We start from the raw sequence: 25,056 nt of genomic DNA, 5'->3' as shown, positions 1-25,056 counted from the left end.
GTGGTACCTTAGATTCCCAACTGTTCCTATATCCCACTAGGATGAAACTTCTGGATCACAACTATTACCCCATTTCCTGAGCTTCTTTTCACACTTTGTTGAAATTAGGTAGAGAATGAAGAAGTATTCATCAGTTTCTCAGTAAATACTTCCTTCTTGCTTAAAAAGCACCTTTCCATGTATCTGGAAGAGCAAGGAGTTCAAAACACAGCAAATTATAGAAATGTTTAAGGGTACCTGAGTAGGATACACTCAAAGGAGCTAAGGCTTGTTTCCATTGTCAAACAGGATGTCAGGTTGTCTCCCCTTTGGTAATAACATTTAAAGCACAGCTTGGTAGTAGCTCTTTGAGGTCTAGTGTTATGAAGCTGTCATCTTTCATCCCTGCTTGTTCTACCTTAGGCCGAAGGTTTTAGTCTAAACAGGTGGAAAGTCAGATATAGAGTTAGTTTAAGGGGAGGGTACCTACCTTGTATCATGGGGCATATAACTGACTTTTTTTTTTCTGGAATGAGAAACTAGTGTTAACTAGTAGAAAGTGGTGTTCTCTTTATTTTCTTAACTGTTTTGAGCCTGAGTATCTGATTCTTTGTAGCTACCTAGGTGAACAAGTTTTACAGTTTTTACTACCAGCATGGTCTTGCCTCTTGAACTTCATACCCTACCTAGAGGTCCCACAAGTACTTCAAACTTGACATTCCAAAGAATATGCCTTATTGAATATACCAATTTAAGAACCATATCCCCCTGTGTTTACTATCTCAGTGGTATCATCGTCTGTTCAGTTGCCTAAAGCAGAAATCTCAAGGTTGCTTTAGAGTCATCTCTCTCCTTTACCCAATCAGTCAGTAGGTTCTTTAAGCTTTACCTCCTAAATATTGGGTTGGCCAAAAAGTTCGTTCGGGTTTTTGTACAATGGTACAAAAACCCGAACGAACTTTTTGGCCAACCCAATAGTTCTCAGGTAAAGTCTCCATTTCTACAACTACCATTTCAATTCAAGGCCTCATAACCTCTCACATTTATTCAGTCACTGGAGTTGAATTTCAGAAGTGCAGGTCATCAACACTGCTGATGGGAGTGTGTTGGTACCATGTTTGAGGGCAGTTTGGCGATATCTAGTAAAGTCCAAGTTGCCCAAACCTTACAATATGGTAATTTCATTTCTTGGTATATATCTTTGAGAAACTTTCCCAAATGATCACAAGGATATATAAATAAGAACACGTGTTGGAACTTCTCTAGAGGTCCAGTGGTTAACACTCGGCGCTTCCAGTGCAGGGAGCACGGATTCGATTCCTGGTTGGGGAACTAAGATCCCACGTGCTGTGCAGTGCGGCCAAAAAAAGAAAAAAGAACGTGTGTTAAGTATTGTTTTTTATTGTTTTTAATACCAAGAAAATTGGAAACCACCTACATTTCAGGCAACAGAATGGATTGTGATATATTTACGCACTGGAATATTATATAACACTGAAAATGGATTAGAACTACACAAATCAATAGAAATCTCACAAATATAATACTGAATAAAAAAGTTGCAGAATATAAGGTAATATGCACATATTAAAAACAAAAACCATTTAGAGACATACCCATATTTAGTAAAAGAATAAAGCTGTGTGTAGGGATGATAAGTGCTGACATCAGGAGAGTGTTTACTTCTGGGAAGAGACAGATACGCAATCCAGAAGAGGTACATGGAGAGTTTGAAAGGTATTTGTAACACTTTGTTAAGTTGGATATTGGGTAAACAAACATTCAGTATATTCTTTTCTGCATTCTTTTCTATGTCTAAAATATTTCATTAGAAAAATCATCAGATTTTAAACCTTGTGTGATTCCCCATCATTGATAGGGATAGGATGATGTCCAAATTTCTTCAAATGACATCTTTCTAGCCTTATTTGCTACCACTCTTCCATCTATCCTAAGAGCTGGCTGAATTAGACATGGCCACAGAGTATCAAATTTCAAACCTCTGTGCCTTGCACATGCTGATTACCTAGAATGTCTTCCTGTTCTTTTCACCTAGCAAAATCTTATTTAATGCTTCAAAATCTAGCTCAGATGTCACCTTTCTTTAAAGCTTACTGGATTCTTTGAGGCCAAATGCCATAGGACTTTGTACATTGCCATAGGACTTTGTATGTTTCTCTCTTAGAGCACTTATCACATTGAGGTATAGTTGTTTACATGTCTGTCCGTCACTAGATGGTGAGCTTCTAAGGACAGAGACTGTTTGTTTGTTTTACTTCTGGAATCTCTGCCCCTAGCACAGTGCAGTATGGTACAACAAATGTTTGTTGGGTGCATGAATAGATGACTGGAATGAATGGTTCCAAGGCTTTATACTGCTACCATTGTCTTCTAGAATCATCAGCTGACCTGAGGTCCTAAAAAGCTAGGGAAGTGGATATTGAGATGCCTAAGAAGTCCTTGTAGGAAGCCCCCCCACCCACAGTACTTCCCAAATGTGTCTGTGGAGCCCCATTATAAAAGTCTGCTTCAGATCTTAATAGACAACAGTCTTGGCAGCTTCTGGGTTAACCTAGTACAGCCAGGAAGTACACTTTGGAATTGTTAGCAGAGTCCACCTTTCTCAATGATGAGGTGAGTTATTTATCCCAACACAGTAGAATTTACTAACTTCTGATTCCCTCCAGGGTAACAAGAGGACAGCCAAAAGGTTTTATTTAGCTGAAATGGGGCTTTGAGACAGCTAAAGCCACTTTAAAGTGAATTAGTGATAGCATTATACATTGTCTTTCTTCCCTTTTTTTAAGTAACAAGTCAGGGTAATTAATGCTATTTTTATCTTGCAGATTCACTGAATTTTAAGGTTGATTTTAAGGATTCCTTAAAAAACCCTCTCATTGGCTGAGTGATGGGCTGCTGTCATTTATGTAAGCTAGAGGCCCTGCTGAAGTAATCTGTGATTCTGAATGTGTTTCACATGCTAATGTTATAGCTGTTTGGATGCCTTACTGCTCTTGGCAGTAAGGTGTTTTTTTCAGGCCCTTTGTGAGGTTAAAGGTTCTCTTGTGTGCTTCCTACTGAGGACCTTCCCAAATGTATATTGTCTTATAAGCCAAAAGGGAACCAAGGAAACAGTTACAATTAACAGGCAGCTGCAAAGCAGAGCCATTTAGTCTCTTCAGTGTGGTTTGGTGGAGATCAGAGTCTAGAGGCTTCAGTCTGGCTTTAAGTGAAGCAGCTGCATCACCAGCTGGAGACTGACACACTGTAGAGGGCGGGCACAGCACAGCTGAGATTGATCCACTCCCATATGAGACTGAAAGACCTGACTTCAACTTTGATAGTTGCTTTGTGTTTATATTTAGTTTAGGGGAGAGGAGGTACAGAACTTGCCATGAGCATCTTTGAGTCAGCACTGAGCAAAAAGATGCAAACAGGACCCCCGCAGGCAAAGGTCTCAAGGCTTTCACTAAGGTTTCCTGCTACCCCTTAGCTGGAAGAGATTCAAAACAAGATCCTGGGAAAGGAAGCTATAACTCTTCTCTTTGGTTTATTGGGAAAACTTGGATGGCTATTTTTTTTTTTTTTAGTTGCATTAACCTTAATTTAACTTATCTAGTAAGGTTTCTTTAGCCTGACTTAGTAAAAATTGGGTAATAGTCTCCATCCCTATAAGAAAATGTGTCAAGACATTCTTATCTTTCCTTGCCTGATTAAATTAACTCATATTTCAGTACTCTGCTCAAGCACCATCTCCTTTAGAATGCCTTTCCCAAGTTCCCAGGTTGGGCTAATACCCCTCCTCTGTGTGCTCATGGTACCTTTGGTCTACTCTTTGTCAGTCTAGCCCTTACAACATCATAATGAGATTGTCTGTCTGTGGTATGTGTCTCTTCCACTAATCTGTAAGTTCCTTGCTACCTGGGATCAAATTTCATTCACCTCCCCCATTGCCTAGTAGGTATTCAGGTGTTTGTCAGACAGACTGAACTGTCGAGTCATGGGCTGTGCTATCAAACCCTTAGCTTCAGATACCATAGGACTTTCTTATAGGGACAGAGTGTTCCTTCACTATGTGAGAAAGCAGTCAATTTGCAGAGTAAGGGAGGGGGAGAAGATACAGAATTTCTCTCTTTCTAAAATGGTGCATACAGGATAAACAAAGTCCTGTAATCACTTTAAAACTAAATCTCTCCTTTTCGTAGCATCACCTTTTCAGGAGGAGAAAAACTTACCATTATTTCTGGTATATTGGAGAGAAAGCAGCTAATAACTTCTTCTTGAGCATAAAACAATTATACCCAGCCTCCCGTAGAGGCAGTCTGCCAGAGCCAACTGCCTCACCCTCCACATGGGCTTCATTTTCTTACTCCGGATTTCATAGACTCTCCCCCAAAGACCTTCATCTTGTTGCACTATTATGATGAATGTGTGGAGCTGGCTCTTACCCCCTGGTTTACTAGCTATTATTGGAGGTGCTGTCAAAGAATCAGGCCTCAAATTTATCCTCCCATTAAGTCCTCTCCTGGGCGGCGCTGCTTGGTTCTGAGTAGTAGTGATCTAGTCTCCTCTCCTTTTCCCACCTCCCACTGCCTTTGAATGTAAGGAAACTGCAGGCCCTGTTGCAAACAAAGAGGTATGGTAGAAAGTAAGGCTGTAAATCATTTTTACCACAGCTCTTTGTTTGCACTTGTTCTAGGCCTAGAGAGAAGCTCAAATACGTGAGGGCCTGCATGTGCTGTGAGACCTCCATCAATTTCGGTCACAAACCCATTCCATGTCATTTCCTCAATAGGTTGGTCATGTCTGTCTCCCAGCAATGTCTCTGGGATCTCCTCTCTATAATGAGTTAGAGATTCATTGGTTTCTAAACACACGGGCCTTACCTACTTGCCTGTCTACTCTTAACTACTCCTCTGAGTGATAACCACATGGCCTCTGATGAGTTTTTTTAATGTGTTATATGATTTTTTAATTTGTCCCCGCAGGGACTCTTACAGCCTTCCTCTTGTAAGGGTTTCTGTTGAATAGATGCTCTCTGGGTCTCTGACTTAGTAGGCTGCCATTTAGTGAATTTGAGGCTTTTATTTTGACTCTTATAATTCTTTGCAGAAAAAAATAGGGCCAAAGGTACATTAGGTACCATTTGTAAATCTTAGGATGATTGACAAATACCCATTTCCTTTAGCAAACAGTGGATTTTGTTCAATAATAGATAGTGATCAGGTTGTTGAGAAAAATAGCTTTGGAGCTAACTTATTAATAATGCTGATATTGAGACTGCTATTAATATTGAAAAAACAATATACCTCAGTAATATTTCTTTTCCTGTGGAGAAAGTATATTGCAACAAAGTTTTAACTTTTCCCCTTTTCAGTGAGAGATACCATCAACTTCACCTAAGCAGAATGGTTCAAAACATTGAACAGCTTATTTATTCTTCATTTACTTCTTGATTTATTAAACTCTCCTATTCTCCTTACTTTACTACCCAGCTCCCCTGCTTTTTCTCCGACACCCATCCTTTCTACCTCTCAAGGCTCCTTTCTCTAGCCAGCCCTACCACCTGCCCCTACTATTTACACCCAGTCTTCTTACGGTAAATCACTTGTGCTAGGGCTTCTCTGAAGGCAACAGAGCACGGACAGAGGAGGTGAAAGCAGCCTGCTTTTTCAGAGCTGACAAGAAAGGCAAAGCTCTCCGTCACAGTGGGTGGGCGAGCAGTCAGGGCCAAGTAACGCTGCATCTCAGTGGTTAGCACCTGCAGGCTCAGAGCTGACAATACACTGTAATAAGATTCATCTCTGTTCACTTAACTGATGTGGGCTTTATGGTAAATGTTCGCCTGCTTAATTACTTTGGCAGAGTCGCTGATTGCCTTTCCTGAGGAGTTCTAAAAGATCCCCCTGGGATGGAGCATAAACCCCTTTTCATGTCTTTTAATTTCATTCTTTACTTGGAGTACTTGAAAACCAGTATGTGATCCATATGGCCAGTATCCTCTCACTCCTTTACGTGACCATCAGGACCACTCCTTTCTAGCATGGTGTCTATATGGCCCACACTGGACCAACTCAGAAATCTTGACAGCCTTCTTCCGTTTTTATCCACATGAGATCCCCATTCTTCCCTCTCCACCATTGATGTGTATGCACAGCTCTTCTCATTTAGTTTGGAATCCATATGCATCTTCTTCTCTAACTAGTATGGGATCCACAGAATATTCCCCTCTCTCCCCAGTCTAGCATGTGATCCATTAAATTAATTTCCTTCTATTTTTGAAGTGATAGGAAAAGAAGCCTAAGTTAGTCAGTTACTATTTTTTTTGCCATCCTGCCCCCCCATGCTCAAAAGTTATAAATGCCTTATAATAAATTGATTAATTGCACAAATGGGAATGAGGTATAATTAAAATACTTCCAGTTTTTGGGGCATGTCAGTTTTTTTTCTTTAAAGTTCTCAGGTCACATTCAAGGGATTGGAATGTTCACCATTAATTAAAAGTAGATCACTTCTTGGGGTTTTGAGCTGATCTCCACTGCCTCAGAAGTCCTCCCAGGTATGTATTAGGATTTTCTTGTATCCTGAGTAGGGCAGAAAATCTATTAGACATTTTTACATGGCCCATTTTGTTCCTTTATATTCACTAGTTTCTGAGAGTGTAGAGGGACCTTGCTTCTGGAGACAGGAAATCCAGGGCTATACTACTAATTGCAAAGGCTGTCAAAGGTTTGCATTCTGTAGCTCCAGGAACTCTGCCAGCAACTCCTGGCCTGCCACTAGAGACAGAGTAAGGGGATCTGAGCAGAGGTAGGCTAATCTTGTAGGTGTTTTGTCCTAGGAAAGTTTGGGGCCTCTGTTCATTTATTGAGAGAAAGCTTTGATAAAAAGCAGGCATTTCTAAGGGGCGTGGATTAAGTGATGTCTTTTATGGAAATGTAGATGGTCCATTTGACTTCCGTGGTTCCTTTATCTCCTGTGGTTCATTCTTCTCCATTTACATTCATTGTGATTATGGAAACAGTGAAACAATGTCAGGCCAGTATCTAAAGCAGGAAGGAATTCTGTTTCTGTCTCATGGCAGTGCTGGAAGAGATAATTTAGCCAAAACATAAAGCCCATGGCATCTTACTTGGCTTAAATCTATGGTTTGGGGCCACAGTAACTAGAAATTAGCTCAGTTTTCAAGCAAAGTAGCTATAACCAATTGCTTAATTTCTAGCAGGTGATGAGGTGGAAACCTACTTTGGGCAAAATCATGCATCAAGGTAGAAAGCTCAAACTGCCAAAATGTGTAGCCATGCACAGCTTCAGAAAATGAGGCCACTGCCCCTCAGGCCATGTACGTTTCATACACATTAACTCTTTCCTCTTTCCCTCCAGTTAATGAATTGTGAACTTTCATTTGTCCAATGCAGATACTGGAAAAATGTTGTCCAGTAGGTGTAAGTTACCTAGTGTGACACATGTGTTTTTCACCTAGAAGTCAAGAGGAATACTGACTTAAATCATTCTCTAATTTAAAACCTGAGGGTTACTATGGTGTAGTATGAGGCATTCTATATTCCATTTCCTTCAATCAATAAATTTATGTATACAAATAAATCAAGTTCTCTTGGCCAATTTACAGGCTTGGATCATTGAATAAAGCAAGCAACTAGAGGCATTGGCCAGTAGCTCATCCTTCCTGATGGTTGTCAAAATGCCTTCTATAGTAAGGGTCCATTTTTGTGTCTCTGGTCCTGAAAAGAATGGCCACAGGAACAGCAGTATAGGGAAGGGGATAATTGGCCTGAAAGGGTTAAAACCTAGTACATAAGGGATAAGTTGGAGGAAAACCCTAACAGGTCACTTGCTGAAGTTTTGACTAGATAGTGTCAAAGTGAAAAGGTTAAAAGGTATTCTTATTTGAGGTTTCATTTTGTTTAATGTTAATCAGCAGAGTCTCTGAGGCTTGTAATACACTGCTGTTAAAAAGCATCAAGGGAAATTGCTTTTTTGGTTGCTGTTGAATTGGATGGGCTGAAGATTCATTGACTTCATGAAGAGGGAAGCTTATTACTGCATGAAATGGGAATATATGAGGCAATTCTGAAGGTGAAAAGAAATGTTAGTTTAAAGTTAAATAACGTGGACTTCCCTGGTGGCCAGTGGTTAAGAATCCGCCTGCCAGTGCAGGGGACACGGGTTAGAGCCCTGGTCCAGGATGATCCCGCATGCCGGGGAGCAACTAAGCCCATGCACCACAACTACTGAGTCTGCGCTCTAGGGCCCGCGAGCCACAACTACTGAAGCCCGTGTGCCTAGAGCCTGTGCTCCGCAACAAGAGAAGCCACCGCAATGAGAAGCCCGCGCACCGCAACAAAGAGTAGCTGCAGCTCGCCGCAACTAGAGAAAGCCCACGTGCAGCAATGAAGACCCAGTGCAGCCAAAAATAAATAAATAAATAAATAAATTTATAAAAGAAAAGAGTTTATGAACCATTAAAATAAATAAAAAGTTAAATAACTCAACCTCAGGTGGACCAGTTTAATCACTGCCACATACCACTCAGTCATACCTTCACCCTTTCTCAGAGGCCAGTCTTGTAACCTGTATGTTTGAAGGTTTCCCAAGTTGAAGCAGTTATGAATATGATGGTTTTCTTGTCTTTTTTTTTTTTGGCCGTGCCGCACTGCACGTGGGATCTTAGTTCCCTGAGTAGGGTTTGAACCCGTATCCCCTGCAGTCCTGCAGTGGAAGCGTGGAGTCCTAACTATTGGACCGCCAGGGAATTCCCCTGGTTTTCTTGTCTTTAATTCCAGATATCTGGGAATATGCTCTGTAGTGTAGATCACTGGACTGCTCTTTTGGGTCTAGGAAAAGGGAAGATGCTTGAGGGGGGAAAGTTTCCTTTAGGGCAAGTTATGGTTATATAGGAAAACACAAAGGAAAGCTTTGGAAAGGAAACCCAACCAGATGAAGAATACCTCTCTGGTACTCAGAGAGGTTGATGTCTTGCCCAAGGTCATGCAGCCTAGAAATGGGGGAATCAGGATTTTAACTCAGGTCTAATGCCTCTAAGGCCTTGCCTTTTACATGATATACATCATGTTGTTCAGGGAAACAATGGTGCTTTAACTGGGCTTTCCAAAAGGAAAAGTAAGGCTTTGGCTTTTTAGTGATAAAGAAAAATAGCATTCCATGTGAAGAAAACCATGTAAGCAAAAACATGACATCCAGGTGTACATGTTTAAGCAAGTATTTGAGAATGCAGGACTATAGCTCTTATGAGGCTGGGCTTGAAATCCAAATGTATTTTTATCAGGCTTCATATTTTCACCCATAATCAGACTCTTTAATGTAAGTCTGGTAGCCTTATAGGAATAATTTTAGGGTGAAACTTTTAGGTATCTTCCTAGTATGTACCATGTTGAGTATACCAGTTGTTTCCTCCTTCCTTGGAATCAGAGCTTATAGAAACTTTGCCTGTAAACAACCCTTGCCTGTTGTTCTCCTTTATGCCTGAAGGATTTACATAGCAGTTTTTAGAGACAGTCAGTTTTCTTCAAATGTCTCAGTAAGGAAACAATCACCATGTTCTAAGCTTCTGGATGAAACTATTATTTATTTGTTGTTTTATAAAAGACCCTTGAAGGCTTCTGTCTGTGGGAGATAGCTGGGATTGTGAGAAATTGCATCTTAGGAGGATTTGCTTTAGATTCACATTGGATGTGAGGAAGAATCCACATTTTCTCTTAAGCTACATTGCCTAGTAACATTTCCATGCATTTCCTGGGTAAGTTGGGCATTAACTGTGCCAGCATCCACCCAGCCCTGGGGGAAAGAAAGCTGCTTTGCAGAGTCATGAGTCAGAGAGAATAAGTTAAAAATGGACCAAGAAATCCTCAGCCAGTTTGTAGCTCAGCCTTGCTGTTCCATCTGTCCACTTCATTTTGCTTCAGTTTATGTAAGTGACCCCTGTCTTCAGCAGTCAGAAGTTGACAGTTGCATTGGAGGGTGGCCCAGATTCTTGCCCTTAAAGGTGCTTTGGGTGCAAAGCCATCCCTTACTGTGGCTGACTTTAGCAATTTCCCTTTCTGTGACATTGTCTGTTTCTTATTCCTTTTCCTTTTTGGGACTTTCCAGTTCAGCAGCATTAGGAGACCCAGTACCAGAGTATAACATACTCCCCCACTCCTCTTCCACCCCCTACCCCCAAATAAACAAACAAAAATTCAGGCTTACTTTTAGAAGATACTGGATTACTTTTATAAGAAATGCTAGAAAGCTTTTCCCTAGCCTCCTGGTATGACTTGAAAGGAAGAGAAAGCTTTACTGTCTTCAGTGACAACTTTTGTTCCTTCTTTGGGGGACAGCTGTTCATGTCTGAGACACCTTTTCTTCTGGGATGGGGATAAAACATTTTTATTGTTATTTTCATACTTTTGGAGAATAGCTGGTGATCATGGACCTCCTTACTTGTGGTAAGACTGGACAAAAACCTTCTTAGACTTTCATTTATTCATTTATTCAGTTTTACTAAAGGCTTGGGAATATATTGGTGAGCAAAATAAATTTGGTCCCTGCTTTCATGGAGCATTTAGTTCCAGTTTGAGGAAAGCTGGAGGTTTGTTAAGAAATTATATTCCCATTCCCCACTAAGTTCTACCTCCAGACTCCTTCCCTTTCCTTGGGCCTTACTTTTTTTTTTTCTTTTTTTCAAATTTATTTGTTTATTTATTTATTTATGGCTGTGTTGGGTCTTCGTTTCTGTGTGAGGGCTTTCTCTAGTTGCGGCAAGCGGGGGCCACTCTTCATCGCGGTGCGCGGGCCTCTCACTCTCGCGGCCTCTCTTGTTGCGGAGCACAGGCTCCAAACGCGCAGGCTCAGTTGTTGTGGCTCACGGGCCCAGTTGCTCCGCGGCATGTGGGATCTTCCCAGACCAGGGCTCGAACCCGTGTCCCCTGCATTGGCAGGCAGATTCTCAACCACTGCGCCACCAGGGAATCGCGGGCCTTATTTCTTTAAAACCTCTTCTTAGTCTTGGATGGATGGCTCTCTCTGGATAATGTTGGCAGCTCCAGCCGTTTCTCAAAAAAAAAAAAAAAAGTGGTCAACGGTGTTGAGAAGAGGAGAACCTTATTTCTCCCCCACCAGTGTACCCCCAACATTTTTTTTTTTTTTTGGCTGCATCGGGTCTTAGTTGCCGTGTGCAGGATCTTCGTTGAGGCTTGCAGGCTCTTTGTTGCGGCACGTGGGCTTCTCTCTAGTTGTGGTGTGTGGGTTTTCTCTTCTCTAGCTGTGGCGTGCAGGCTCGAGGGAACGTGGGCTCTCTAGTTGTGGCTCGCGGGTTCCAGAGCGCGTGGGCTCTGTAGTTTGCAGCACACAGCCTCTCTAGTTGAGGTGCACGAGCTCAGTAGTTGCCCCACGGCATGTGGGATCTTAGTTCCCTGACCAGGGATTGAACCTGCATCCCCTGCATTGGAAGGCGGATTCTTTACCACTGGACTACCAAGGGAGTCCCTAATTTATTTTCTATCTCTACAGATTTGCCTATTCTGAACTTTTCCTATAATGCATCCCCTGCATTGGAAGGCGGATTCTTTACCACTGGACTACCAAGGAAGTCCCTAATTTATTTTCTATCTCTACAAATTTGCCTTTTCTGAACTTTTCCTATAAATGGAATGGTACAATGTGTGGCCTTTTGTGTCTGGCTTCTTTTACGTAATGTAATATTTTCAAGGTTCATTCATATTGTAGCATTTATCAGTACTTCATTCCTTTTTATGGGTGAATAATATTCTGCTGTAGCTCTACCACATTTTATTTACCCCTTCTTCAGGTAATGGACATTTGGGTTGTTTCTACTTTTTGGCTATTATGAATAATGCTGCTATGAACATTTGTGTATAAGTTTTTGTGTAAACATAATGTGTTCATTCTTTTGGGCAAGTATGTAGGAGTAGAATTTCTGGGTCATAGGGTAACTCTGTGTATTAACATTTGAGGCACTGCCAAACCACTTTCCAAAGTAGCTGTACCATTTTACAATCCTACCAGCAGTGTATGAGAGTTCTAATTTCTTCCTATCCTTACCAACAGTTGTTAACTCTCTTTTGGTTATTGCTGTCTTAGTGGGTGTGAAGTGGTATCTCACTGGCTTTCTCATCAGATACATGATTTGCAAATATTTTCTCCCATTCTGTGGGTTGTCTTCACTTACTTTTTTTTTAAAATTTCTTTATTTATTTATTTTTGGCTGCATTAGGTCTTTGTTGCTGCGTGCGGGCTTTCTCTAGTTGCTGCGAGCGGGGACTACTCTTCATTGCAGTGCGTGGGCTTCTCATTGCGGTGGCTTCTCTTGTTGCGGAGCACGGGCTCTAGGCGCGCAGGCTTCCGTAGTTGTGGCTCGCGGGCTTCAGTAGTTGTGGCTCGAGGGCTCTAAAGCGCAGGCTCAGTAGTTGTGGTGCACGGGCTTAGTTGCTCTGTGGCACGTGGGATCTTCCTGGACCAGGGCTCGAACCCGTGTCCCCTGCATTGGCAGGCAGATTCTTAACCACTGCACCACCAGGGAAGTCAATCTTTTCACTTTCTTGATGGTATCATTTGCAGCACAAAAGTTTTTAAACTTGACCTACTTTTTCTTTTGTCAGCTTGTGCTTTTGGTATCCTAAGAAATCATTGCCTAATCCAAGTTCATGAAGATTTACTCTCATGTGTTCTTCTAAAAATTTTATAGTTTTTAGATCTTACATTAAATCTGTTCCATTTTGAGTTGTTTCTTTTTTTGCCACACCACATGGCATGTGGGATCCTAGTTCCCCAACCAGAGATCGAACCCATGCACCCTGCATTTGAAGCACAGAGTCTTAACCACGGGACCAACCAGGGAAGTCCCATTTTGAGTTAATTTTTGTGTACTGTATGTGATAGTGGTTCAACTTCATTCTTTTGCATATAGATTTTCAGTTGTCCCAGCATCATTTCTTGAAAAGACTCTTCCCACTTAATTGTTTTGCCACCTTTGTCAAAGAGAAGCCTTAATCTATTCATAGTGGCTGTTTTCTCATTCATTGCCCACTCACACCTTCCTCTTCTTCCCTACTCCTCCTCTCCTTTCAAGTCCCCTTTTCCAAAATACTTCTTAGCATGAAAGCTTTCCTTTGGCAAAGCTAGGTTTTGTTTAAATACCTGAAGGGCTGATGTTAGATAAAAACCAATCTCAAAATGCAAACAGGGAATTCTCTGGTGGTCCAGGTTAGGACTCTGCTCTCACTGCCGAGGGCCCAGGTTTGATCCCTGGTTGGGGAACTAAGATCCCACAAGTTGTGCAGTGTGGCCAAAAAAAAAAAAAGAAGAAAATAAAAGGGAAAATGCACATCTCTTTCTTTGCCATGTATGATGCTACGAACCCTGCTATCCTTTCAGACATTGTCTCTGTTCAGTGTATGTGTGTGTGTGTGTGTGTGTGCTCTCTGGGGCACAGGCCACTTAGAAACCCCTGCAAGATCTTTCTTTACTAAAGTCTGTGTTTGTCACCTAGTAAAGGCTAAAGGTCCAGGTCCACTCTGCCTGAGAAGCTGATAACCCATGTGGCTACATTTGTGGCATATGTGATTGGAACTTTGTGGCATAGGACCCTCAAAATGATCCTCTTCTAGAAGAGAAGGATACAATAACCTGAAATGTAAAGGATATAAAGAGAGGAAGTCACCAGCAGCATGAGAAGCTGACTTTATCCACTCTACTACTTTTCTAAGACTGACTCTGGCTTGGGGTCTGCTTTGCCCAAATGCCAGGGTCTCTGTGGAGAGTAGAATATCCACATATTTGTCTTCTCAGCTGCCATAACAAAATACCACAGACTAGGCAGCTTAAAAAATAGAAATTTATTTTCTCACAGTTCTGGAGGCAAGAAGTCCCAGATCAAGATCCAGCAGGGTCAGTTTCTGGTGAGGACTCTCTTCCTGGCTTGCAGACAGCTGCCTTCTGGCTGTGTCCTCACATGGTGGAGAGAGAGAGAGAGATCAAGCAAGCTCTCTGTTATCCCTTCTTTTAAGGACACTAATTCTGTTGGTTCAGTGCCCCACCCTTATGACCTCATTTAACCTTAGTTACTTCCATAAAGACTCTCTCTCCAAATATAATTATGTCAGAGGTTAGTGCTTCAATATATGAATTGGTGGGGTGGGGGCAGATATTGTCCATAACAATTTAGTACAAACCTAGTGGGGATGCCCTGATTAAGCCTGTCCTAGCTTCCTGCTCCTGCAAGACTCTTCTCCCTCGTCTCTTCAGTTACCTTCTTTCCTTACTGACCTTTTTTTTCTACCAGGCTAGTCAGGGGCAAGGAACTTGTGTCCTTCGTGCAGTATTCACCTGCTCTGAACCTGCCCTTTTTGGATGGAATGGGTAGGGAGGGACTTGAACTCATACTTTGATCACTCATCTTCTTTTTATTTATTTATTTTTTTGTTTTTAACATCTTTATTGGAGTATAATTGCTTTACAATGGTGTGTTAGTTTCTGCTGTATAACAAAGTGAATCAGCTATAGGTATACATATATCCCCATATCCCTTCCCTCTTGCATCTCCCTTCCACCCTCCCTATCCCACCCCTCTTCATTCATCTTCTGGTAGAAAAAAATTGCTATTTCTTCTCTGGAACCTCAAATTTTAGACTTTAGCACTGGACAGTTGCTACCTGTCAGGTGCTGATCAGTGAAAATGAGAGAGCTACTTTAGAATCTCTTAGTAGACCCCTCCCCCTTTTCCCAGATGTTCAGAAGAGATGATAGTAAATCTCTTTTAAGGTGATATCAGTGGGAAGGAAAGCCTAATGAAAAGAGATTCCTCCTTCATCCATAAATCTGGTATTTCATCTTTCTCCTACTGAGAGCTGGTCAGGCATAAGTTTAATTCTGGGACCATGGCCAGGTGGGGAAATGTGAAATCACAACCCAGGTGAACCCTGGTAGCCTCCAAACTTCCCAGTGAAGGAGAAACTAAGTATTTCAGTCACTGCAAAGGTATGTGTCACTCAGTGTGGGCTGACTTAGCCTGGTTTTGGTGTTTTGTCATCTCTTTGCTGTCTCAGAACATATTTCCATTTCAACACTATGAAGTCCTGAGAACTTTAATAGGAAGCTTCCAAACCCTCTCTGAAATACCCTGCTAAAGAGCATGGAGGGAGAACAGCCAGTGTCAGTCTATTTTTCTTACCTCTTAGGCCTAGTGCCCTGCACCTGCTATCTTCAGAAGATCAGATTAGTACTCAGATTTTACAGATAACAATCCCAAATAAACAGCAAGAAAAGTAAAGCAGGGATATATACTCTGTGTCCTTTGTGGGTACTGAATTAGAAATTATTAACTGGATGTACAGTGTTCCACCTCTCTCAGGTTTCTGAACAGTCCCTTAACTTGCCTGGTGGGAGACCTTCCATCACTTGCTGATATCTGAAGCTCTGGGACGAGAATGTCACAGGGCAGGTTGGAAGATGATTTTATCTTCATTCCAAATATAAATTCTCAGACTGGCAAATCTGTCATACCCTCAGGATAAGTTTGCCCAAACAATATTAGCATATATGCCCTGCAATATCAAGCACAGGGCATCCACAGACCCAACTGACACTTGGCAGGTGTAATGGTGAGAAGGGAAGGAAATAAGTGCACTTTTTTTTTTTTTTAATAGAGTCTTTTTTTAACTTTTATTTATTTATTTTTGGCTGCGTTGGGTCTTTGTTGCTGTACACGGGCGTTCTCTAGTTGCGGTGAGCGGTGGCTCTTCACTGCGGTGCATGGGCTTCTCATTGCGGTGGCTTCTCTTGTTGCAGAGCACGGGCTCTAGGATGCGCGTGCTTCAGTAGTTGTGGCATGCAGGCTCAGTAGTTGTGGCTCGCAGGCTCTAGAGCACAGGCTCAGTAGTTGTGGTGCACGGGCTTAGTTGCTCTGCGGCAGGTGGGATCTTCCCGGACCAGGGCTCGAACCCATGTCCCCTGCATTGGCAGGCGGATTCTTAACCACTGCACCACCAGGGGAGTCCCAATAAGTGTACTTTTTGAAGATAGTGCCTTCCAATTTTTTTCTTTCTCTCCCCCATTCCCTCTCTCCTCCCTTTCTTGCTCTGAGCGCCTGCCCCCCTCTTTCTTTCTTCCCTCTTTTTCTTTTTCCTTTCTCTCTCTTCTTGCTTCCTTGCTTTATTTCTTGGCGAGAAAATTCCTCAGATAGAAAGGGAATAGAATTACAGCATCCCCATCTGTTCCATTCCCAGGGATTATTTAATTGTCCAAATTTCACCAGCTTCTGTGGATTGCCAGCTGGGCCCCAGTGGCTGCTACCATCCCACCCAGACAGACATTAGGGTTTTTTTGGAGTTCTCTGTTTTCCAAACCTAGGCAAACCAAAACAAAACAAAAAAATCCTAGTTCAGTCAAGTCAGGATTTTTTTTTTTATGTAATTTTATTTTATTTATTTATTTATGTATTTGGCTGCATTGGGTCTTCGTTGCTGGGCGCGGGCTTTCTCTAGTTGTGGTGAGCGGGGGCTACTCTTTGCTGCGGTGCGCGGGCTTCTCATTGCAATGGCTTCTCTTGTTGCAGAGCACGGGCTCTAGGCACGCGGGCTTTAGTAGTTTTGGCACACAGCTCAGTAGTTGTGGTGTACAGGCTTAGTTGCTCCACAGCATGTGGGATCTTCCCAGACCAGGGATCGAACCTGTGTCCCCTGCATTGGCAGGCAGATTATTAACCACTGCACCACCAGGGAAGTCCGAGTCAGGATTTTTTTCAAACACTTCAAAAAAATTTTTTTACTAAGAAATTTAAAGGAAACCTTAAAAAAAAACAAACCTACAAAAGCATGAAATAGATGTATTTACAGAATGCAGATTCTGTTTTCCAAAATAACTGAGATCTAATTGTAGATTGATTTGTCTATTGTATTTCCTTTCCTCAATCCCATCACTTTTGCATGCTGGACCCTATGACTCAGACTCTACACTGGGTTAACTAAGTTAGTACTGCTGCTAGGTTTGGTGGGATTCTCAGTTCCCTAAACCTGCCCTCCCATCTTCTCATTGGGTTTAGCCTCCTGGTTTTCTTTTCTGCTCCTGGACTGTTGTCATCCTTGCCAATACCCCCAAACGTTGCCTTCTGAATGAGAAAAATATTTGACACCCCACTTGGTCACAATGGATATTTGGGATTTAGACCAAGCCCCACAACCTTAACTTGCAGATAACATCTCTACCCTTCGTCCTAGCCTCTAGAAAAATAAGTTAGCAAAACTTGCCTCTTGCTCCTGACCCATTTCTGTCCTATTTGATTTGTTCATCCATTGAATATTTATTGAGCACCAGCTTGTGCCAGGCATTGTGCTAGATATTTGACATTGCTTTGTTATATAAATATTGCAAGAATCCTCTTAAGGTTTAGTTCACTCTTTCAACAAACATTTATTGTATGCCTACAATGTACGCTTCCTAGATACTGTGCTAACTGCTAAAGTAGATATTATTATTCCCGTGTTTTTCCTCTGGTGAGACATATAGCTTCCCAAAATCGTTCAGGAAAACAAGTGGTCAAACTAGGATTCCAGACCATAGTGGGGTTTCTTTTGAAGTTTCTGGCTTATACTTAGATTAAATGGTTTTATAATCCTTTACTATCAGTAAGTTATATTAAAAGAACATATTGATTTCTATTATGCTATCCAGACATACACATTTTAATAAACTGTTTATTTTGGAATAATTTTAGAATTACAGAAAAAGTGCAGAGATAACGCACAGAGTTTCTGTATGCCCCTCAACCTAGTTTCCCCCATCTTACATTACCATGTAACATTTATCAACACTAAGAAATGGGCATTGATACATTGCTATTAACTAAACTTCATATTTTATGTGGGTTTCACCAGTTTATCCATTAATGTCCTCTTTCTGTTCCAGGATCCAATTCAGAGTTATCACATTGCATTTAGTTGTAATGTCTCCCCAATGGTCTCTGGTCTGTGACAGTTTCTCAAGTTTTGTTTTTCATGACCTTAACAGTCTTGAGGAGTACTGGCTAGGTATTCTGTAGAATGTACTCCAGTGTGGGTTTGTCTGATGTTTTTCTCATGATTAGATTCTGAGATTATGGATTTTTGAAAGTATACAACAGAGGCGAAGTGCCCTTCTCATCAGATCATACCAGGCGTTACATGACAGCCACATGACATCACTGGTGATATTCACCTTCATCGCTTGGTTAAGGTAGTATTCGCCAGGATTCTTTACTGTCAAGATACTATTTTTCCCTTTCGCTACTCTATTCTTTGGAAATAAGTCTAGCCTACTCTCAGTGGGAATGGGAATTAAACTCCACCTCCTAAGGAGGAGAGTATCTACACATGTTATTTGAAATTGTTCTGTTAGAAAGATTTGTCTGTTCTCCACATTTCTTTAATCACTTTTATATCACTATGGACCCATGCTAACCTCTGGTCTAAAACCTGTGCTTTTTCTGCTGTACCAGACAAGAAATGACAAAGACCTATACTAAGACATTTGTTTCAGGGAAATTTATTTCAGATTTCAGAGGTTTTTAAAAGGTAGATTTGATAAGACTTGGTGACCTTGAATGTGACAGAGTGGTGGAGAAGGGAGTGTTTGAAAACAATGCTCAGATTTTGGTTTGAATGGCTGGAAATAAAATTTTGGTTTGAAATATTAACTAACAAATATGATGATTGGTTGAAGGCTTTGATAAAGCTTAGCTTCTTCAGAGACTGTATTTAGCCTATGTGTTACTGAATGCCCTGTTCTCCCAAGTAAAAGCAGAGCAAACAACTACTTTTCTTTCTGACTGAAACACTAGGGCCCCCTAGTGGACAGCCCCCCAGGTCCTGTTTCTTGTTGAAAGGATGCTTGGTTTTGTTTTTTGTTTGGTTGTGAGGTTTTTCCCTAGTTCATTTGCAGAGCAGAGATGCTTCATTCTGTTCTCTGTCTAATAAATTATTAAACCCTTCCCATTTTAAAGTAATCAGTTCACCCCGTGTGACCTCATGTTCCTAAGAGGACAGTTACTCTCTGACAGTTACTCCCATGCTCTCATACTCTAAACCAGAAGGTAGTTGATACTTGTTTTTAACTCATTTATCCTCTTATTCCATCTGGTGCTATATTAATGTTAATTCTTTGTTTCAGAGCCATCATCAACCACTTTAACCCCAAAATTGAATCCTACGCTGCTGTGAATCACATATCCCAACTGTCGGAGGAGCAGGTAAGCCACTACTTTCCTCATTGTGACCCTAGTTCGTGGCTAGCATCAAGCCCTCTCTGATGGCAGAGGGATTCTGTGACTGAGCTTCTAATGGGAGTGGCAAGAGCTAGGCTGCTAAGAGGAATTAGTAAGGGATTTGTTGATAGTACTTTAAATAGAATGATGGCTTCTGTTTTTGTGCCATATGAAGGGTTTGCTTAATTATGTAGAGGATATGTAGGTGAAATTTCGGTGAATTTTTATTTTAGAGTGGGTGATATGGCATTTCTTCTTTTAATTTTAGGCAGAGTCATTTTGACTTTTGAAAATAAGAAATGAAAACTTAGCAATGGTTGAAACTGCCAATTAGAAAAACCCTGAGTTCAGCTTAATTTGATGCTGTTTGGCTCCTTAAAACATGAGCCCTCCTTGGGGCAGATTTTCCTTAGTAACTGAGTTCTAATTTGCCTTGAGCAGTTATTTCGGGGCAGGTTTTTCTGCGGTATGGACCAAGTTGGAGATGCAGATAGTGTGTGTTTGTTTTCCTTGAGTCTGGCCTGATTTCCTCTTCTCCCAAAATGCCTGTACTCGGCCCTGCATTATATAAAATTACAGATGGGGCTTTAGCATGGCATGGTATTGAACTTGATGTTTCAGAATGAGACTCTTGAGTTCTGTTTTTAAAAGCACAAAATGAGACATGTATTCACACAATCTTCCTTCCTTCCCACCCTACTCCCAAGTTGGAGGGCCTGGGTATTCATGAGGTGAGAGTCCAGATATAGGCTCCAAGCCAATTTAAAAAAAAAACACCTATGCTCTGCGCTCCCTTTTTTTGCCATTGAGCCTCTTGCTGGCAGGGCCAGCCAGCCAGCTGTTGTGTGATCGTGTGTTCAGTGTTCCTAAAAGCTGTTCCGCTCGCCAAATGAGGCACCAAGCAAGCCTTTTGCCTAACAGACAGCTTCTCAGTATTCCCACCAGTGGCTCTTTCCTCAGCCAGATGGATAGGACTCAATTAGTCTATCAGTTATTCCCCTTGACATATTTGTTCTCTTTTGTGAGGCCAGCTGTGAGAATCCATCCTCTTATTTAAACCGCTTTGATAAATGGCTTTCATTTTCTTTTTTCCTCTTCTGCCTATGGAGTAGTCCTAAGTCCTGTATAGGACTTTGATGCCACTGCTCTCTGTGAGGTGCTTCAAGATCCTACCTTTTTCTTGTTGGACCAGTTCAGATCAGTTTTATTATATCATTTTTATGCAAAAGAATTCAACATCTTGAGTTTTGTATAGTGAAAGAAAGGGTGACTTTCTTACCACAGTGAGTTCTGGTTAGTCTAAAAGCTTTAAAAAAAAAAAAAAGGAAGACACATTTTCCCAGTCAGCCACGTGCAGTATTCATCCCCCAGCAGCTTGGGAAGGTCAGGCAGAAATCTTCCTACAGCAGTAGCAGCCACAGACCAATAATAAAAATCCATTCTGGCGCATGAGGCAATCTGGAAAAGGATGATTAGCAAGCACGTGTCCTCACCCTTCTCCAACTTCTTTCAAAGTTAAATGAAGTGATGAAAGTGACTCTCAGTAAGAGTCCACAAGCCAGAGATGAGGCGACTTTTATAGAGTGGGAGAGTACACAGCCCTATTTGAGAATGAGGAAGGGATAGCGCTCTCAAAGACTTCTTTTCTTAGTCAGTAAGTAATTGCATGCCTGCTGTATACAAAGTGTGGTCCTGGGTAGTAGGGATCAGTGGTGAATAATCTAAGTGTAGTCCTTGCTCTCATGGAGTTTTTGTATATTCATTACCTCTCTTAACAACTCTTTTCACTTGGGTAGCGGGGGAAGGGTGATAACTATTCTGGGACCCTTTTCAAAACTGCCCTCAAAATAGTTGTTGCTTCTCTTCCCTAAATGACTCTGAAGGGCAATAAATGACAGCATGGTGCACTTGGTTTTATTCTCAGCATATCAGATTAAAAGTATTTTGACTCCTTGTTAATCTCCAACATGTGTTGGAGCACTTCTCTCCCCTCAGTTATGAACATTAATGCTAATGTCACTAATGTTAAGTGTATTCACAGCTTCTCAAAGAACTGGCTTTGGGATGCAATAGAGCCTGGTGGTCCAGTGGTTAAGACTCCGCGCTTCCAATTCAGGGGGCTTGGGTTCAGTCCCTGGTGGGAGAACTAAGATCCCACATGCCACTTGGCCAAAAAAAAAAAAAAAAGAAAGAAAAAGAAAAATAGGGCCTGCAGTTGTTAGCAGCAAACTAAGTAGAAAGAAAAAATCAGGAACTTAATCCCCAAGTAGATTCTAAAGTACTCCTAAAGTAAAACCTAAAGACCGTGGATAGGCGTTAACTGGGATTTATAGCACTTAGTAAGATAGCAGACAAGAGAGGGCTCTTTGCTAGATCTGCCTGCCTAGGCTGCCATTTTCTTCTGGCAAGAGGTTTAGTTCTGGCAACCCCCAGACACATTCTAGTGTGTGTTTGAGGCATTTCAAGATGATGTTTGTAAATCCATTATTGCTTAATAAACAAAGCCCAATCTCGCACACTGGAGTTTCTTTTCAGATGTCCAGAAGATAGATGACATTTTTTATTACTTCTCATTGGCTTCATGGAGGGCAAAGCTTTTTAATCAGTTAATACCCTCAGTGTGACTGAATGGTCATTCATTTTCTAGTGTAATAAACTGCGTGCATTTTTATATTGTATACACAGGTGTCATATTTGTCTGGAGTTGATTGTGAAGCTTGCTCATTTTGACTCCTTTTGTGTGTTTGTGGTAAAATCTGCATAAAATTTACCATTTGAATAATTTTTAAATGTACAGTTCAACGGCATTAAGTGCATTCACATTGTTGTGCAACCATCACTACTATCCACCTCCAGAACTTTTTCATCATTCCATGCTGAAACCCTAAACCCAGTAAACAGTGACTCCTCATTTCCTGTACCCCCAGCCCCTGGTAACCACTATTCTACTATTTGTCTCTATGTGTCTGACTATTCTAGGGGTCTCACAGAAAGTGGAATCATACAATATTTGTCCTTTTGTATATGGTTTATTTCTCTTAGCAAAATGTCTTCAAGGTTTGTCCATGTTGTAGCATGTATCAGAATTTCATTCCTTTCAAAGCTGAATAATATTCCATTGTATGTATATAGCACATTTTGTTTATCCTTCTAACCATCGATGGATATTTGGGTTGTTTCCACCTTTTGGCTATTGTGAAGAATGCTGCTGTGAACGTTGGTGTTTTGAGTCCCTGCTTTCAGTTCTTTTGTGTATATACCCAGAGGTGGGACTGCTGGATCAAATGGTAGTTAATTCTATGTTTAATTTTTTGAGAAGCCATCATAGTGTTTCCCACAGTGGCTGCACCATTTTACTTTCCAATTTTTCCACATCCTTGTCAACACTGGTTGATTTTTTTTATAATAGCTATCCTAATGGGGGTGAAGTAGTATCTCATTATAGTTCTGATTTTTATTTCCCTAATCATTATTAATGGTGAGCATCTTTTTATGTGTTTATTGGCCATTCATTTATCTTCTTTGGAGAAATGTCTCTTGAAGCCCCTTGCCCATTTTTTAATTGGGTTGTTTGGATTTTTGTTGTTGAGTTTTAGGAATTCTTTATATATTCTAGATATTTATCCTTCATCAGACATGTGATTTGCAAATATTTTCTCCCATTCTGTGGATTGCCTTTTTACTATGTTGACAGTGTCCCTTGATGCACAAGTTTTCAATTTTGATGAAGTCCTGTTTGTCTGTTCTTTGGTTGCCTGTACTTCTGGTGTCATCATTGCTAAATCCAATGTCATGAAACTTTTCCCCTATGTTTTCTTCTAAGAGTTGTATAGTTTTAGCTCTTACATTTAGGTCTTTGACCTATTTTGAATTAATTTTTGTATATGGTGTTTAGTAAGGGCGCTTTGACCGCTTTTTGTATTTCACATATCTTTAGAATAAAGTTTATGGAGAAGGTACAACTTGCTTTTCCAAGAACTGTGAAACTACTCCCAGTTTATTCCCTACTGGGTTTGCTTGTCTTTAGTACATCTTATAAAAATTGTCCTTCAGGCCCCTTGCCCACCCTCAGCTGAGATTTAGCTCCTTTCTCTTCTCAGTACAGCTTGTTGATAAGCATCTGTCCCTAGCTGGTAGAATCATTTGTTATGCCCCTATCCCTACCAGTGACACGCACCCTGATTTTTATTCTCTCACGAGGATAGCTGAGTCACACAACCTGTGGCATTTTCATAGATAAATCCCAGCAACCTTTTGTTTCTACTAAATAAATGTGGAAGGAAGGTATTAAAGAGAAACTCTAGACCCCAGACTAAATCTTGGGTTTGGATGCTTTGAGGATATACTGTCTTGATGATGCAATGCTCCCTGCAGATAAGTATGTTAAAATAGAAGAGCTCTTCAGGGAGTTCTCCTCCCTATCCTGTCCTACCCTAAACTCTTATATACTCCCTGTCCTTTATTCCTGCTTTTCAAATTAGGAAAAAGACTTTTTTATTACTGGCTACATCTTACTAGAATTGGGTCTACACTCAAGAGATCTGTCATGAAATTTTTTGGAATACTAGCTCACAGGTTTTTAACCCAAAGTCCAAGAATAGGCTTTAGAAAATTACTGCACACTCTGAAATTGTGTAAAATTATGCATATGTCCTTTTTTTTTTTTCTTGAAGAGGGTCCATCTTTCTTGAAAGTCTCAGTCAGCCTTTGACCCCTTCAACACACAATTTTTTTTAAAGAATCACTGGCTTAGGTGCCTTGAATAGTACCTCATACTTTCCTTGCCCCCAAAGCCATCAGACCTTTGAAAATGCCCATTGAAGATCTTAAGCACCTTTTAGACTATTCACTATTTGTTTTGGTTTGCAAATGCTATGACATTGATTTATATCAGTTCTAACTTCCTTATAGGCAAAAGAGGGATTCATAGCAGAACTTTACAGAAGATTCTCTAGAGCCCTGAATATCTAGAGTACATAGTGACAATTTAGGATTCGAGTCAAAACCTTCCCTGAGCACCTGATTCCTTAAGCTTTCAGTCACCCTCATGACCAATTTTGTGCCTTTGAAATATCCCATTGGAAAACAAGTAAATGGCCCACTTTTACTTTCTTCAGCCTTCATTCAGCTATCAGTATTTTAGCATTTAGTGCTTTGTGCTTTAGATTGAGCCAGGCATTTGAGGGATACAGAGGTATGATAAAGGGCCTTTGTTCTCAAACGATGGAGTAAGTGCAGAAGATGGCTTAAGGCAATTTATTATCAATAGCCGGCCAGTACTAGCAATAGGATCTGTGCGTTCCTGTTGGAGAAAGATCTCTGCAGGTTGTGGTGGTCAGGAAAGGCCATGTGGAAGAGAGAAGAAGTGAGTTGGGCCTTGAAAGAGGAAGGATAGGAACTGGATAAATGGAGAGGCACGGATTGTAAAATGGACTCAAAGCCAGGACCTGAAAAGGACAGAAAGAGTGGAGAAGAGTCCCAGAGTTTCTATGCCTTGTCCTTGGGTCCCAGGGCACCCAGGGGCTGGATGCCTTAGAAATATGATTCAGTCATTTAACTTGTTAGCACATCTTCCATAAACCCTAGTGCACTGACTCTCATCCCTGTCCTAATTGTACTGCCTTTGATTCAGTTCACAAGCATTCATCTCAAAGGCCTAGTATGAACCAGCCTCAGTGCTACTAGGCATATGATTAGACCTACTGAGCAAACCTATCTCTCTCTTTTTTTCTTCCTGGTAAAAAACACATAACAAAATTTATCATCTTAACCATTCTTAAGTGTACACTACAGTAGTGTTAATA

General features: G+C 41.1%; 1 protein-coding gene across 4 annotated transcripts in view; it reads left to right on the top strand.

The window, feature by feature from the left end:
- ARMH3 (armadillo like helical domain containing 3) overlaps nucleotides 1-25,056 on the top strand; it is a 179,434-nt gene that overhangs the window by 127,918 nt on the left and 26,460 nt on the right. For all 4 annotated transcript variants that reach the window (XM_068548430.1, XM_068548429.1, XM_068548428.1 and 1 more), the window contains one exon: nucleotides 19,159-19,237. In XM_068548430.1, coding sequence (XP_068404531.1) covers nucleotides 19,159-19,237 — 79 coding nt within the window. The remainder of the gene's footprint in view (nucleotides 1-19,158; nucleotides 19,238-25,056) is intronic.

The sequence above is a fragment of the Eschrichtius robustus genome, chromosome 7, assembly GCF_028021215.1.
Source record: "Eschrichtius robustus isolate mEscRob2 chromosome 7, mEscRob2.pri, whole genome shotgun sequence".
In the NCBI taxonomy this organism is placed as follows: domain Eukaryota; kingdom Metazoa; phylum Chordata; class Mammalia; order Artiodactyla; family Eschrichtiidae; genus Eschrichtius; species Eschrichtius robustus.
Note: the sequence above shows the minus strand (reverse complement) of the source record. Positions and strands in the feature narration are given on the sequence as shown.